The sequence below is a fragment of the Pteropus medius genome, unplaced genomic scaffold (assembly GCF_902729225.1).
Source record: "Pteropus medius unplaced genomic scaffold, Ma_sr-lr_union100, whole genome shotgun sequence".
NCBI classification, from domain to species: Eukaryota; Metazoa; Chordata; class Mammalia; order Chiroptera; family Pteropodidae; genus Pteropus; species Pteropus medius.
The window spans coordinates 3207148-3224358 of NW_024350924.1; the positions used below are offsets into that span (position 1 = coordinate 3207148).

Consider the following 17211-nt stretch of genomic DNA (forward strand, 5'->3'; position numbering starts at 1 on the left):
GTTGAAAGAAGGGGTCGAAAGAGGGAGCGCTCTCTCTCGCGAGATTGCTGTGAGGCGGCCTCTCAAGAGAAAAACGCCAGACCGGACTGCCCGACTTCCCAAATAATGGGTTAAAGGACGGGGTCATAAACCAATGAAAGGGACGAGAAGGTGGGCTCATTGCTTTCACCGCGCAAGAAGTACCGTTACAGGGCACACTTTTTGTCCAATCAACGCCTCCAGACTTTGGGTCTGGTGACGATAGAGCGCGAGGGGCGGAGCTAAAGCCTGGCGCGAGGAACCGTTAAGATGGACAACGACTATAACCAATGAGGGACTCCGACTAAGGCGTTGGGAACCCAATAACAGTGGTGCGGCGGGCGCCTTCCCGGAGCGCGGGGAGATGTAAAGACAGACAAGTAGTTTCCCCAATGAGACTGTAGAAGACTAGAGCTACTTGACCAATGAGGCCTGAGGGGCGGGATCCTTTGCCGCGGCGGAGTCCAAGATGGCGGCATGCGGTTCCGCTGTGTGAAACGAGCGCGGGGCGGCGGGTTAGTCAGCTCCGCGGAGACGACCTCCGACGACCCGCAACAATGAAGGGAAAAGAGCGCTCCCCAGTCAAACCCAAACGCTCTCGTGGTGGTGAGGATTCGACTTCCCGCGGGGAGCGGAGCAAGAAGTTAGGGGGCTCTGGTGGCAGCAATGGGAGCAGCAGCGGAAAGACCGACAGCGGCGGCGGGTCGCGGCGGAGCCTTCATCTGGACAAGTCCAGCAGCCGAGGTGGTAGCCGCGAGTATGACACTGGTGGGGGCAGCTCCAGTAGCCGCTTGCATAGTTACAGTTCCCCAAGCACTAAAAATTCTTCGGGCGGGGGCGAGTCGCGCAGCAGCTCCCGGGGTGGAGGCGGGGAGTCACGTTCCTCTGGGGCCGCCTCCTCAGCTCCTGGCGGCGGGGACGGCGGGGAGTACAAGACACTGAAGATAAGCGAGTTGGGGTCCCAGCTGAGTGACGAAGCGGTGGAGGACGGACTGTTTCACGAGTTCAAACGCTTCGGTGATGTAAGTGTCAAAATCAGTCATCTCTCGGGTTCTGGCAGCGGGGATGAGCGCGTAGCGTTTGTGAACTTCCGGCGGGCGGAGGACGCGCGGGCGGCCAAGCATGCCAGAGGCCGCCTTGTGCTCTATGACCGGCCTCTGAAGATAGAAGCTGTGTATGTGAGCCGGCGCCGCAGCCGCTCCCCTTTAGACAAAGATAATTATCCTCCGTCATCCAGCGTGGTCGGGGCCTCTGTAGGGGGTCACCGGCACCCCCCTGGAGGAGGTGGTGGAGGCCAGAGATCACTTTCCCCTGGTGGCGCAGCCTTGGGATACAGAGACTACCGATTGCAGCAGTTGGCTCTTGGCCGCCTGCCCCCTCCACCTCCGCCACCATTGCCCCGAGACTTGGAGAGAGAGCGAGACTACCCGTTTTATGAGAGAGTGCGCCCAGCATACAGTCTTGAGCCAAGGGTGGGAGCTGGAGCAGGTGCTGCTCCTTTCAGAGAAGTGGATGAGATCTCACCGGAGGATGATCAGCGCGCTAACCGGACGCTTTTCTTGGGCAACCTAGACATCACTGTGACAGAGAGTGATCTAAGAAGGGCTTTTGATCGCTTTGGAGTCATTACAGAAGTAGACATCAAGAGGCCTTCTCGAGGCCAGACCAGTACCTATGGCTTTCTCAAGTTTGAGAACCTGGATATGTCTCACCGGGCCAAACTAGCAATGTCTGGCAAAATTATAATTCGGAATCCTATTAAAATTGGTTATGGTAAAGCTACCCCCACCACCCGCCTCTGGGTGGGTGGCCTGGGACCCTGGGTGCCTCTTGCTGCCCTCGCACGAGAGTTTGACCGATTTGGCACCATACGCACCATCGACTACCGCAAAGGTGATAGTTGGGCATATATCCAGTATGAAAGCCTGGATGCAGCTCATGCTGCCTGGACCCACATGCGGGGCTTTCCACTTGGTGGCCCAGATCGTCGCCTTAGAGTAGACTTTGCAGACACAGAACATCGTTACCAGCAGCAGTATCTGCAGCCTCTGCCCTTAACTCATTATGAATTGGTGACAGATGCTTTTGGACATCGGGCACCTGACCCTTTGAGGGGTGCTCGGGATAGGACACCACCCTTACTATACAGAGACCGTGATAGGGACCTTTATACTGACTCCGATTGGGTGCCACCACCGCCTCCAGTCCGGGAACGCAGCACTCGGACTGCAGCTACTGCTGTGCCTGCTTATGAGCCACTGGATAGCCTGGATCGCAGGCGGGATGGCTGGTCCTTGGACCGGGACAGAGGTGAGCGAGATCTGCCCAGCAGCAGAGACCAGCCTAGGAAGCGAAGGCTGCCTGAGGAGAGTGGGGGACGGCATCTGGATAGGTCCCCTGAGAGTGACCGTCCTCGGAAACGTCACTGTGCTCCTTCTCCCGACCGCAGTCCAGACTTGAGCAGTAGCCGGGATCGCTACAACAGTGACAATGATCGATCTTCTCGTCTTCTTCTCTTGGAAAGGCCCTCCCCAATCAGAGACAGACGGGGTAGTTTGGAGAAGAGCCAGGGTGACAAGCGAGACCGCAAAAACTCTGCATCAGCTGAACGCGATAGGAAGCACCGGACAGCTGCTCCTACTGAGGGAAAAAGCCCTCTGAAAAAAGAAGACCGGTCTGATGGGAGTGCAGCCAGCACCAGCACTGCTTCATCGAAGCTGAAGTCCCCGTCCCAGAAACAGGATGGTGGGACAGCCCCTGCAGCCGCAGCCTCTCCCAAGCTCTGTTTGGCCTGGCAGGGCATGCTTCTGTTGAAGAACAGCAACTTTCCTTCCAACATGCATCTGTTGCAGGGCGACCTCCAAGTGGCTAGCAGTCTTCTAGTGGAGGGCTCGACTGGAGGCAAAGTGGCCCAGCTCAAGATCACTCAGCGTCTTCGTTTGGACCAGCCCAAGTTGGATGAAGTAACTCGACGTATCAAAGTGGCAGGGCCCAATGGTTATGCCATTCTTCTGGCTGTGCCTGGAAGTTCCGACAGCAGATCCTCTTCTTCCTCTGCAACATCAGACACTGCCACCTCTACTCAGAGGCCACTTAGGAACCTGGTGTCCTATTTAAAGCAAAAGCAGGCCGCTGGGGTGATCAGCCTCCCTGTGGGGGGCAACAAAGACAAGGAAAACACCGGGGTCCTTCATGCCTTCCCACCCTGTGAGTTCTCCCAGCAGTTCCTGGATTCTCCTGCCAAGGCACTGGCCAAATCTGAAGAAGATTACCTGGTCATGATCATTGTCCGTGGTGCGTCCTAAAGTCCATGTGTAACTTGTATTTACTACTTTGCCATGGTTTCTGTTTTGTGATGTATAATGGGATACAGCATCAGATGAAATTTTCTTCTTAATTAGTTGTTTAGTTGTAGCTTTTTTTCTTTTTTATATTTTTATAGACCTCTTTAAAATAGATGTCAGGACAGTTTAGCTGTTTTAAGTGAAAAGGTTGCCCTGAAGGCAGTAGGCGGATGGATTTACTTTAATTAGGAGTTCCCACTCTTAAGAGTAACTTTTCTCCTCTTTCAGTGTTTTTCTTTTTTAACTTTTAGCTTAAAAAATCCTCAAAGTTACAAAACCAAAATTTTGGAAAGTCAGAATTTGGAGAAAAGAGCCCACTGACTGTATAAAGATGGTAATATACACCTAAATATGGCTTGATTAGTATGTAAGTAAATAATTCCTGTACCAGAAATGTTATTTGTATGGCTGAAAAAATTTGATCAGGGATCTCAAAAGTATAAGCTGGCAAATTGTATAGTAATGTAATTATTTTAATCAGGTATTTGAGTATTTCTCTTAAAAATACAGTTTATTCCCAGAGAGTTTGCTTTAACATACCCATTTTTATCATTAGTTCTAGAGTTCTGTATCTCATATATGCACTTTTGGTTTGTAGCTGTAACTGTTCAGTAAAAATTGAGGAAGGAATATGTTACAAACCATATGTGTCTTATGCTTACACTAGTATGCAAGGAATGAGTAGGTGCTTTGAAAATCAGAATTCGTTGGTCAGTTATGAGTGTGTGGTGGTGTTTTTACTGACTTTTTCAGAGAAGTAAAGCAGGTACAGTTCTAATTGTGCATATTTCAGAATTTAAGTGTTTTTCATCAAAGATAAGTTTTTGTATCCACTCAGTGATTCGTGATTTCAATAATAGAAAGAAGAGTTGTCTGCAGGCTCATAAGTCATCTTTTGTTTCAGTGGGCATTAATCAGCCATACCTGGATTGCAGAATTTTTTAGTCATCGTGAAATGCCTTTGACGTGCTCTTTTTAAATTTTGCTTGTATTTTTATTTTCATGTTTAACAGTGATGACATTACATTATTGAAAATGGAATATCTTTGAAATCTTGTGTTTAATATTTTTATTGGTGTCCAATCACAGAGAATTGAAATGTCAGTGTACGAAAACCCTTTTTTATTGTCTTATTTTCCCAGACATCTGGAATTAATTCAAAATAATTTAACCCAGTCTCATGGTTTTTTTCAAAACTCAAGATTATATCAACTTCTGAGTCTTAACAAAGGCTTTTCCTGCTGAACAGCAATTGATAATTTTTTTTTTTCTTTCCATCGATCCCACTGCCCCTGCCCCTAGTTTCGCAGGTCATTAGGAAGTAAATTTCTCTCCCTCCACCCCCTTGATTTATATACTGAGGACTTTAAGGTCCTTGATATTTTATTATGATTGGAAACTTTAAGACCTTTTGGATCATGGTCGTGTTTCTATTCTATGAAAGTGACTTATTGAAAGCCTGGCAGAACCCAACTGTTTTCTTTCTGTTATCAAAGCTGATAGTTTTAAAATAGCACCAATAATAACCCAGGGAAATGTCATATAATTTTTTATTTTCCATTATGACAGGTGTCTAATGCATGTCAGCATGAAAGCTTCATCACTGCTGTGTCATCTTTTTTGATTTTCACTATGCATTCAGAAATTTTCTTTTTAGGTTTGGCGGTTTTTGTGCGTGTGTGTTATTATTTTTTTTTTTTAAACTGGAAAAACTAAGCTATTTGGAGAGAAGGAGGGTACTAGGCTATGAGCACAAAGGCTCTTGGTTTGCCTGTAGGGAAAATATCTGAAATCCTACAGTTAAGACTTGGTGTTTTTGTTTTTAATAGGCTGCATTTGGCATGCTAATATGGAGTAGGCACCTGTTCAGAAACTAATGTAAGTGTGCAGTCCGTGCATACGTGGGGTCAAAGTACAGTTTGGCTAGATACATTTTTCCAGTTTAAATCTCACTAACCATTAACTTTTGAATATATTTGATAAGATGGCTGGACAAATGATTTTGCTCTTTTAGAGAGTGAAGTCCATGACATCTAATTTTATGATAATCCAAAGTGTGGGGTTTTTCCCTTTTTCTTTTCTCTTTTTTTCCCTTAAGTTGATGTGACAGCTTACTGAAGAGTACTGTGGTTTTTGCTCCATCTTTGAATCTTTATCTGACATTGCAGCTTTTGTTAGATTTGGGAAATTCGTGCTTCAGTGTTTATGAAACAGTGGCTCGATACCATTTCTAAATGTATGTATTATAAATAACTAATTATGTTTAGTTTGGTGCTTACAGAGTGCCATCATTTAGGTGAATCTCTTATTTGTGTTGCCCATTCTGTTGTGCAGGTTTATAATACTGGTAAACTATCTAAACCTTCAGAATGGAAAGAAAGCAAAAGTCCAACATTGTCTGGTTCCAGTTCTCAGTAGTCACAATTTCATAATCTCAGCATTAGGTGTTCTTTGTAACAACCAATTTTTTTTCTTAAAAAAAGCTTGTTTAGTTGATGTTTCTGGAACTCAGTTCAAATGAATGGAAAGACAATTTCTTCATGATATCATTTAATGATTTATTAAGTATTACTGGTGAAAAACATCAAGCTAATTAAGACTTAGATCATAACTTAAAAGCTTATGGAAAATTAAGCATTCAGCTCCTATCCAGCTTTTAAATGTTGGTTGTAACTGGGATTCTTATAATTTTCCACACAAAAATTTAAATTCCTGGTTTAAGATGTATACTTTGACTGTTAACTGAACATAGAGTTTTCCCTTTAAGAATTACATCTTAAAATGTCCATCTGGCTGGTATAAGCTTTTGTCACATTTTGAAGGTAATATATTGTGGCCCTTCTTAATTAGATTATTTGCGATACAGTAGTCAAAGTAAGGTGTGCGTTTGTTGCTTTCAGAGTCAAACACTGTTTAAGTTTATTTAAAAACTATTTTATGAGCAGGTTTTTACTGACAGTGCTATTTTTCAAAAAAATTTTAAATTCACTTTCTTTTAGACAGTGAAGTTGCTGCTCATTATGCAGGTATAGCTTGAATTGGTTTGGGTCCATATAGGGCCCATTCACCCAAAACTCTGTAGTTAACAGAATTAGGAAATCCTCTTGAGAAGAGGGTTTGTGTGACCTTTCATGTGAAAAAAAATCTTTGGAGAGAATTTCTGGACATTTTTTTTTCTGTCTCTGCCACAGTGCATGGTTTTGAGGTAGGAGTTCGGTATGAGAAAAAGAAGAGAAGAGAAGTGGAGCTGACCTTGTTAACATCTGGTTATAGTGATATTCCTAAGGGGAGAAAATGATTGCAGGTAACCACAGTGAACTGTCTAGCTTAATGAAGAGTTTTCTATGTGTGATTTAAACATCATTGAAAGTAAAAGCCCTAAAGTGTTCTTTGGCTGTTTAGCAATTGTTTGTATGAATGTTTTTCTTAAAAGAAAATAATAGCTGTCTTTGGAAACACAGATGAAGGTGGATTTTTAAATGGCTTTATATCTTGACCCCTTTCTACAGTAAAGGAGCAGTTCTGTATTGCTCCATGTAAATTTCAGAATGAAAATAGAGGGGGCAAAAGTTTGACTAAACTTCATCTTTTTACAGTTTCATTTTTTTAAGTTATACATAGAATATATTGATTATAGGTTGATGATAAACTTGCTTTTTTCTGAAAATTTTCCAACATATTTTACTCAGTTACATGAGTATAAAGGGTGTTTTCAGCCCTGTAATCTTCACTTAATTGCAGTCTTTAAAAAAATCCACCCTGTTGTTCTACTTGTTATTTGTTCATACAGTAAATTCATTTCAAGGTTTGTGCCAGTGGGTATTATTGGTGCTTTTTGAAGTCAAGGTGGACTATCCAGGAAGGTCTTGTTAATGTTATGTTCATCTATAATGGCATAGGGGAAATATATATATTTTTAATATTGTAAACATTTGTACTGAATAACCTTTTTTTCCCCCCTTGCAAGCAAAACTGGTGAACAGCGGATGAAGATACGGAATTCAAAGCTCTAATGGACCTTTTTGAAGAGAAGTTGTGGCTTATGTGGAGTTTACATGGGCCTCTTGATGGAAGAAAGCTAATCTGTTTAATATTTGTGCATTTTACTAAAATGGCAGCTTAAAGTTGTGTATCTGCTATTGTGATGCCAATGCCGGTGTTTTAAGTGGAAAAAAAATGACCTCTTGCTTTGTGCTGTGTACACAAGATTTCTGGAAAAGTAAAGAAAAACCCTTTTTATGGCTCACACAGCTTAAAAGTAGCTGTCACTCAAACGTGCGCTCACAGTTGAGCTGCTTTTGTTTTATTCTAAATAAATTGTTTCTTTTGAGGAAAATGTTTTTCTGCCTGGAAGTGAATTGACGGCAAACCTTTGACCCCTTTGTTTGCAGCTGAGGGGTTACTTGCTGCTGCTCAGATCTTGTATGTCTTGAGCAAGAAGCAGGGAGACCATCATTTTGACTATCGCGGTGTGTCAATTCTGAAGGATCACTAGTGTTACTGTGACCCCTTTGTTTGCAGTGAAGGGGATCTTTTGCTTCTCGGTCCTCAACTTGATGAGGAAATGGTGCTGTTTGCTGGCACGCAAGAAGCCGGGGCAAGCACCGTTAAGCCTCACCACAGTGCACGAGTCGGGGGCTTTGCTGGTTTGAAGAGCCGGAGTTGCTGAAATTTAAGTTTTGATTTATTTTGTTCACCCATCACGTTTGGCCTTAGTTTCATTTTTAATTTGAAGAAAAGTTTGCAGTTGCTTTATCTTGCACTTAACATTTGCACCAAATTGCCAAAAGAAGGAGAATGCTCCGTTTGCTTTTTAAATGTTAATGATGATGATGATGATGATGATGTTAATAAAGCCTTTCCTGACACATTTGAGGAGCTCCTCCATCTCCAGGGGCTTCTTACCAGATTTATGCAGTGATGGGTTTAGTTCTGAATGGATGAAGAGTTCCTGAGAGCTAGCGTTTGTAATTAGAACCGTTACTTGGTATCTGTGCCATATTTGACCTGTGGTTCCACATGCCTTGGATGTGCATGCACCGTGACGGTTTCATAGGTACGAACGCACACTCAGGCCCAGTCACCTCGGTTGGTAGTACAGATTGTGAGGAAAAAAAATGGAGGCATCCTTAAAGAGGAAAAAGTGTTTGCCTTTAGTTCCTGCATTATCCTGCACAGGGGCTCCTGAGCTTTGGAAGCTGTTCCCAGTACAGGAGAACAACTCCCCTGTTTGCAGCAGGAGACTTCGGTGCACAGTGACAACGCTGGAGTTCAAGAGGAAGCCAGCAGTGCTGCACCAGTGGCTTCAGACACCATTGTTTTTTGACAGTTTTAAACTTAACTAGTTGCAGACGAAGACCACCTTGAAATGCAGGCTTGTTGGGCTTGTTTTGAATTTTAACCTCGGATGGAAGAGCTCTAGTGCTGTCTGTCTCCATGCGGGATGATGATTACTTAGGCAACAGGTGATTATCAACAAAGGATGCCACGGTTTTACTCTGCAAGGTGGTGTTCCGGTGGCAAACAGCTGTATAAACTCTTGTAAACAGGTAAGAGGGTTTTTAGAGGTCAAAATGCATTATAATTAATAGGGTGAGGGCTTTTAATGTTTGGGGCATTTGTCTCTGGAAGTCTTTAGGTGCTCTGCTGCCGCTACTGGCTAACTCCCTTCACAGAAGTGTTTGTTGTATTTATAAAATTCCAGGCCAGAACTTTTGTTCTATTTGATATTTCTATTTTTTAAAATTGATTTTAACCTTTGAAAACGTTCTTTTAATGTGAAGCCAAAGTATTAAAATCCTGGCTATGGATTTGGGACATAAAGCCTTGATGTCCTTTAAAATTTTGACATTTTCCATTAAATGTGACCTTTACCCTTAGTGGTGATTTAATGGTGCTGGAAGAATTTACTGCTGTAAAAATGGTGCTCATTACAAACACTGATTTCTAAACTTCCAAGTTAACAATATTATAGTATATAACAAAAAAAAAAACCGTGTACTAACTAGACTAAGAATGATGTAGCCAAAATGGTTGGTTTTTTACCCTTGTCCCACAAGGAGATTGTAAAATTAGCCAGCTACAACTTGAGGAAATGAATAGGCAATGTTGAGAAAAGTCTAGTCTTTGCTCTTAACCATCATTTTCATTTCCGTTTTGTCCTATAAGCCTTCTGAGCCCTTCCAGCCCCCCTACCCCCATTAATCAAATTCGAGGCTTTGGCAGCTTAGTATAGTTTTTAGTTTATAAAAACTTATACACAACTTAGGTTTCTTTGCTTTATTTTAAATGGGGTCGAAATTTTTTAATAGGATTTTTCTTTTTCGTGAAATTTTTGTTTTTCATCCCTTTCCAAAGGGGAAAAGTGAAGTACAGTGGTTTTTGGGTTTTTTTTTTTTTTTTAGGTTCTCAGTGTGTCATATCTGCTTATGAGTTGGCTGCCATCTAAAGTTTTGCTGAATGTCTTTAAATGTCTTATACCTGTTGAGAATGTCCATTTCCAAGGTGTTTTCTCTCTCTGGCTTATTCACACTGAAAGCCCATTAAGTAATTTTTCCAATTAGTAAACATATTTTAAATCGCTATAGCAATTTGAGAAAGATTATGTTACACTCTACATATTTGTGCATATTCGGTGTCTTTCTAAGATCTCAGGCTTCATCTCAGAATAAGCAGAAAATATTGCAACAGTCCGTTTATTTGTACATGAAACCATATGCAAAATGAAAAGGTACACAGTATGACAATTTTTTGAAACTACTCATTAAATTATTTCCAGCTACACCATGAAGGAAAAATTACTAATTGGGTTGACTATTAGATCTAGAGTTCTGGTTTTATAAATTAGAAACTGCCCTTTTGAATTATTTGTGTGCTTTCTTAGTGTCTTTTAAATGATCTAAATTTAGGGTTCTACTTTAAAGGAAATACATGAACACCTCTGAATTGACTTGTGCTCATTTTGAAAGACTGGCTGTGAGTATTAAAATTGAAAATAGAGATTATCTTGATTTTGGAAAAACAACCTAGATTTTATAAATTGCCACTTCTGTAGCTTAAATACACTGTTTTTTACAAGCCATTTACCTGAGGCAGTAAATTTAGTGCTTTGCCTTGTACAATATCTATTTTTCTTTTTGCAATAGGATATCTGACGATGGCTTATCTAATCACCACCTTTATATCCCAGTTCACTCTCTTTAAATTTCCCTGGTTAAAAGAGCCTTTTACTTAACTTGAATTATAACCTAATTTTAAATTGTTAGCAGAGGAGTTTATTGAATAACAAAATTCTTTTAAACCTCAGACAACATTGTTCTTAACAACCAAGAAGAGATTTTGACCTTGTAAAATGACTTAACATGTTTCTACCTGAATTCTGTAATGTTGAACTTGAAGGTAGGGTTTCTGTATAATCATTTGAATGTTGGTTGTATATTAAGAAGGTGCTGAGCATATAGCAGATAATATCAAATAGTCTCTGCCCCTGTCAGCAGCTTGTACTCTAACTAGGGAGACTAAATATAAACAGGTAAATAGTTATGTATCAGGGGAAAAGTTTGGTTTAAGACAACTATAGGATAGATGTCACAGGCCAATATTTGATTTGATTTGCTAATGAATTGTTACAGATGAATGGGTATATGAGTGCGTATATGAATAGGTTACTTTAAGCTAGGATGGTCAAGAAAGGCTTTACAAAATAATCTGTTAGTTGGAGAGGATGTGTAATGGAGGAGGGAGGTTGGGGTTGAGATGTCAGGCAAACAAGCCCGAATAATAATCTAGCAGCTTGTTAATCGATGGAAAAGATGCAGGCCAAAGTCTGGAAAACTAGTAAAATGGCTCAACAAAAATGGAATCCTGAAGAACAAGCCAGTCTGAGGAAGGTGGGAAATGAGGATGCATAATCCTCATTTGTTGAGGCATGTTGATATAAGGCGACAATACTAGTAATAGCAATAATTTATTAAATAGCCCCTTCAGGCCAAAACATTCTGCCAAGACCTGTGTACATATTGTCTCATGTAAGTCTCACCACAGACCTTAATCTGTTAGCTAGTGCCTGAGTCAGAATTCTCACCAGGCCTTTGTTCTGGCTAGGGCTTTTGGTCACTACTGTCATGCCTCACTTGTCTGGAGGCTGGATGGGATTAAAGCTGCAAACTTGAGAAACTTTCTGGGCAGTAGATTCCACATTATAGGGTGTATCAACATTTTAGTTCTTGGGAAACAGGCCCTTGGCTCCAACCCCAGACTTTCTAGGATTTGTTAGGGCTATGGCCCAGGAGTCTTTGTTCTTTTACAAGCTCCCCAGGTAAATTCTGATGTATTCTGTCGGTGGCCACATGTTGAGCAACACTGGCCCACAGAGAGTAGGTTGCTGAAGTGTGTACTTGGAGTCATGTCATATTTAAGACATGGGAAAGGAAGATGGTGGGGGAGCCAGAGTAGTGTTCTGTCTCAAGCTGAGAGGAAGAGCCTCCAGAAGACACATTCAAAGCTGTTGAAGAGACAAGCAGAATGAAACTACAAATGCCATGGAATTTATCACTTAAGTGTCACTTAACTAATATTTTTTAGTCATGTAATTATTTCTCCAAGGAATTTAATGTAGCTTAGTATTTAATTTTGCCTTATAAAAGTCTGTGAAGAAGGGCCAGTTTTCAGTTTATGAAACGCTAGAGGGATGCCAGAAAAGTTTTGTGACTTGGCTACACAGCCAGGAACTGAGATATCCTTGCATTTTCAGATATTAATCTAAAAATAACATGACTGTGGTCTAACTTAAAATTGAAAGTGATTCTAGGATTAAGTGTGTATATATGTATGTACACATGTAAGTTGTTTTCCATGAACGAACCACCACCTATCTACTACCTTCTAACTAGGTTACTAATAGACTAGCTAATTCTTTAAATATTTAGGTACCTATTGTATACCAGGCATTATTCTAGACCTTGGGAGCATATTGGTGAATAAAACAGACAAGTTTCTCTTCTCATGGAGCTTACATTCTGATGCGAGAAGGAATTAGTAAACTATGAGTTAGGACCTTGTTGCCAAGGATAAAGAGTTTGGATTGTATTCTAAATTCTGAATGCAATGAAAAGCCATTGAAGGTTTTAAGCAGGGGAAGTAATGTGATTTGATCAAGATTTTACTACCTGTTTCAGGAAAGTTAACTCATTTCCTTCTTATGTCCTTCAGTTATACCCAAGATCTAGAATAATGCCTGATATATAATAGGTACCCAAATATTTGAAGAATTAATTAATTAGCTACATTAATCGAAGACAAACATAGTATAAGTAATTCAGAATAGGAAATCTTTCACCATTTATTTACAAATCAAAGATCCTATTTCCTTCAAAGATAAATTAGCATTTCAGATTCCTGTAAGATTCAGTATGTTCTTCAGAGATCAGCAGTGTTCCTTATTTAAATAACATAATAGAGATTTTATTTCTTCTTCAGAATTGTTGGCCACCCTGAGGTTTCAAAGCCACATTCCAGTACCTCATTTTCTCCGCATGTCATTTCTTATTCTCTGCTTTTAACAGACTGTCCTGACAGTTTCCACTGTCATATTTGGTCTCCGCTCTAATACGCTGACCATGCTTTCATAACTTACAATTTCTCTAGTGGTATCAAACCAAACTTGCTTATTGAAAATCAGTTAGGACGGTCTTTCTGTGGAGTGGCTATCATCCTATGCAAACCTAGATACATGTGTTTAAACCATATTTAAGTGGTGACTTGGTATCTGACCTTTGTCAGGTGACCAACAGATTTCCTTTTACCCAGGAAAAGGACTTAATTTTATGGATATGCACGTTATTACTTCTGTGTCCAGAGCAGAACTATTATTATAGGCAAAATTAACACACTGAGGTGCTATATACATATATAATTTTTATTACATATTTTAAGGCATCTTGAGAAAATTGATGTTCCATAAAACTTGTATTTCAGCATATAGAAATTAACAATAGTTTTACCTCACTCCCAAGATAAGCATCTAGTTTGTGTATATTCTTTATGTTCAGAAACACTTCAGTAAACCGGACTCCTTAATTAGAAATTTTCTGTATTCTATAGCAGAGGTCTCAACCCTGGCTACACCATGTCACCCCTGAGCAACTTTTTAGCTGGGACTCTCTCAGAGATTCCTTTAAATTGATCCAGGTCAAGTGCGACTCTTGCCAAGTTTTCAGTATTGTTTTTGTTTTGTTTTCAGTGCCCCAGGTGATTCTACTGTATAGCCTGGGGTGAGAATCGCTGCTCTAGGGACAAAACTTAAACATACATATTCATAAATAAACACAACATCAACCTCTTAAGAACTATTTGAAAATCAAAACCAAAAACTTTCGGAGTATAATTTGGGTTAAGTGTATTGCTTAGTCTTCTAGAATCCTTGGTGTTGAAAATGTGGTCCTCAGGCCAGCGGCATTAGTATCACTCGAAAGCTTGTTAGAAATATAGACTTTCAGGGCCCCACCCCAGACCTATTGAATGGACTGAGATCCCCTGGTGATTTCTATGTACTTTAAAGTTTGAGAAGCACTGCTTTAGATGTGGATACATAAATATTCTGTATGGAAAGAAATAGATGATTAGAATCTTATCCCTTATGAATAAGATTCTCAGATTTGTGTATTAGTCAATGACATTTCCTTTAAAGCATTTAAAAAACATTTTTAACAAGAGTAGTAGGAACAAGAGTTCTTACATAGTGAGTTTCTGGTGACCAGAAAATGACCAGAGGTCTCTGCCACCAAGATGGGGGTGAGGGTAGTTACTATTGCCTATCCTAGTTGGTTGGTTCTTGATTATTTTGTTGTGCTTATATTTTTTTCTCTCCTCCCTACTCTGTTGTAGTCCACTCTTTTCATTGTTAGATAGAACACATTTTTCTAGAGATACAAGATGAGGATATTTGAGACACTGTGTTTGCTGATAGGTGCCCCCAAATTTAGAAAATTTGGTATACCTAGATTTAGAGCTTTCTATAGAAGAATGGATATGGATGATTGAGGCCTAATTGCCTTTGTTTTTTAATTGTATGATAATAACTTCATAAACTGATTTTCCTCACATAGCAATAAGAATGAAGAATTATTTTATATTCATCTTAAAAGTTCACAGTGACAATATTTTAAATTAGCTTTAAATTAGCTCCAAGTTGCAATATATCAATTTAGATACAGGGATGATATTTTTAATGTTTGTTTTTATTATAAAATTCTAAAATACATTCACCAAGCAACCATGTTGATAGCAAATGAAAAACTACAGCAAGATTATTCTCATATCCCACAGTTTTTAAATTTTTAAATTGGCATATGTGTTTTGAAGGGATTTTTCGTCAAGCACAGCAATGTCAGCATCTCTAGAAGACTTTTCTAAGATTCATTTATGATTTATAGATTCCTCCTGAGACATGAGAGTTTTGTTTTTAGTGGAGACTTAACCTATATCCCCATTATTTCTCCTGACAAGTTTCATTTGTGAAGTTTACCCTTTTCAGTGTTAAAATTGTACTGAAAATTCATTCCACAAAATGAATGGATTTATCTGAACTTAAGGTTTGATGGTTGAAAATACTTTATTTCTGTGATACAGGAGTGCTTTTTATTTTCTTTAATGTAGTAGTTTAAAGGTATTTTGAACCTTCAAAGACACTTTTCCTTCTGTTTGCTGGTCCTTAAGTTTAAAGATGTCTGAATCCCTAATAAAAATTTAAAAAATATATATGGTATTGGCTCTACCTCCTCTACTTTTTTTAATAGACAAGTTTAAAGGAGGGAGCATTTCTAAGTACAGTAATTGGTTAAATGTCTTTTTTTCCTCCTGGGTTTCTTTTTAGGAACTACTGAAAATCAGAAACCTATAGCCGACTTTGGGATATGGCTTTATTATTCAACAACTAAAAGATGAGTTCTAATTGGCAGACTTCTGGCACTGGCACTTGTCCTCCTGTTTCTATAGAAACTGGGTTGGAAGTCAGCTGCACAAAGGGAAAGGGTAAGTTTCTTTTAAACTCCATATTTATAAACCCATATCTTATTAACTGGCATGGTGTCAGTTTTCACATGAGGATATCCATCAATGAACTAGAACTCAAATATGAACTAATTTTCACTTGAGTGGAAACTGACATCAGGTCATTAAATATAATAGGAGGGTTTAAATATGGATTTATTTTTCTCGTGACTCTGACTTCAAATTTCTTGAAGCAGTGAACTCAGTATGATAATTCTCACGTTCAGTGTTTCTAATTTGGGGATCATAAAGTTGATTTTTATCCTTTTAGTTCTTATCCTGTTGTATGCTTGTGTTAAGTGAAATTGGAATATAGAATATGTACTGAGGTCATTTTTAAAGTTTGCATGAATTTTAAGTCTCTTCTTTGGAGCAAAGTCTGATTCTTTCCATTAGAAAACAAGTACTGTACTACTGACTAGTTTTTTAGCCTCTCTCTTCTCTTAGCCAAGCAGGATGAGGTCGTCTGTTGGGCACAAACATAATTCTCGTTCAAGCAGATACCCATTATTCGTAGAACCTAAGACACCTGCCAATTGGTGAGTCATCTTATTGCTATGGCTTTAGAGCACTATGCTGCATAGCTGGGACATTTAGGCTTGAAATTGTTTAATCAAGTGCGGTAAACTCTTCTGATCTACAGGTTGGTATATGTAAATAATATATACTAAACTGACCAGCTTTGAGATACTGAAAGGAAGACAATATTAGCTCTTGTCCTTTGAAACGTATCTGTTTCATTTCCTTGGTCCTGACATATTTCTCTTTAAATATGTTGTTACAGACTTTTCTTTTCCCTGCTAAACAAACATTAATTAATGTTGGTTGACACCAACCACAGAATGGAACATCGTGGCTTTATTTCAACTTAAATTGTTAGTTTTGTAAAAATAGTGTAAGAAGTGAAGGTTAGAAATACTTCAATAGGGAAAGTGAATTCATTTTTTAAAATCTCACTTCACAAATCCCTGGTCAGTTAAAGCTTGAAAGTAGATTCTTTTAAAAAATGTACGTCTCCCTTCCTTAACTACTAATGTATATCCTGTTAGTTTCTACTGGCTTGAATGAGGTGAAAATAGAATTGAATTTGTGATTTTGGGGGGAAGGTGGTTAGAAAATCTTTAGTTTTTAGCTGCATGCTACCAAGTATCCAGACATCCAGACGTGTTCTCTATTCCTTAGTGTAAAGTAAAGGTGGCCAACTCATCCTGGTTTTAAAACTGAAAGTCCCTAAGTCCCAGGAGCTCCCTCGTTTCCAGCCAAACCCAGATAATTGGTCATCCTATCTTAGTTTATTTTCTGCATCCCTAAAAACAGCCTTACTAGGTTGTTACTGATCATTTCAGATAGAAGGAGATGTCACAACATGCTAGCTACTGTCAGAATGTACCAGGGATTAGGTTCTTTTTTTGAAGAAATGATTGTCATATTTGTCTCAGTGGTCGTAGGTTATGCCAGCTTACCTCACATAGAAATAAGGTATTAATTTTATTTTATTTTAAAATATTTTATTACATTATCTTTTCAAAATAAATACAAAACACTAATTTGAAAAGATATATGCACCCCTATGTTCACTGCAGCACTGTTTACAGTAGCCAAAATATGGAAGCAACTTAAGTGCCCATCAATAGATGAGTGGATAAAGAAGATGTGGTACATGTGGAATATTATTGAGTAATATATGGAATATTACTCAGCCAAAAAAAAAAATCTTAATCATTTGCAACAACATGGATGGACCTAGAGGGTATTATGCTAAGTGAAATAAGTCAGACAGGAAGACACTTATATGTGGAAT

General features: G+C 39.5%; 1 protein-coding gene across 3 annotated transcripts in view; it reads left to right on the forward strand.

The window, feature by feature from the left end:
* Positions 1-17211, forward strand: part of RBM15 (RNA binding motif protein 15) — a 27687-nt gene continuing 10476 nt past the window's right edge. Inside the window, exons 1-3 of one of the 3 annotated variants that reach the window (XR_005648188.1) lie at positions 1-3312; positions 6554-8911; positions 15235-15392. Coding sequence is in view for 2 of the 3 variants with exons in the window: in XM_039841143.1 (XP_039697077.1) it covers positions 444-3312; positions 6554-6660 (2976 nt within the window). In the remaining variant the exon portion in view is untranslated. Of the gene's footprint in view, positions 3313-6553; positions 8912-15234; positions 15393-17211 lie in introns of those variants that run through there. The other 2 variants (XM_039841143.1, XM_039841144.1) reach the window with 2 other exon arrangements.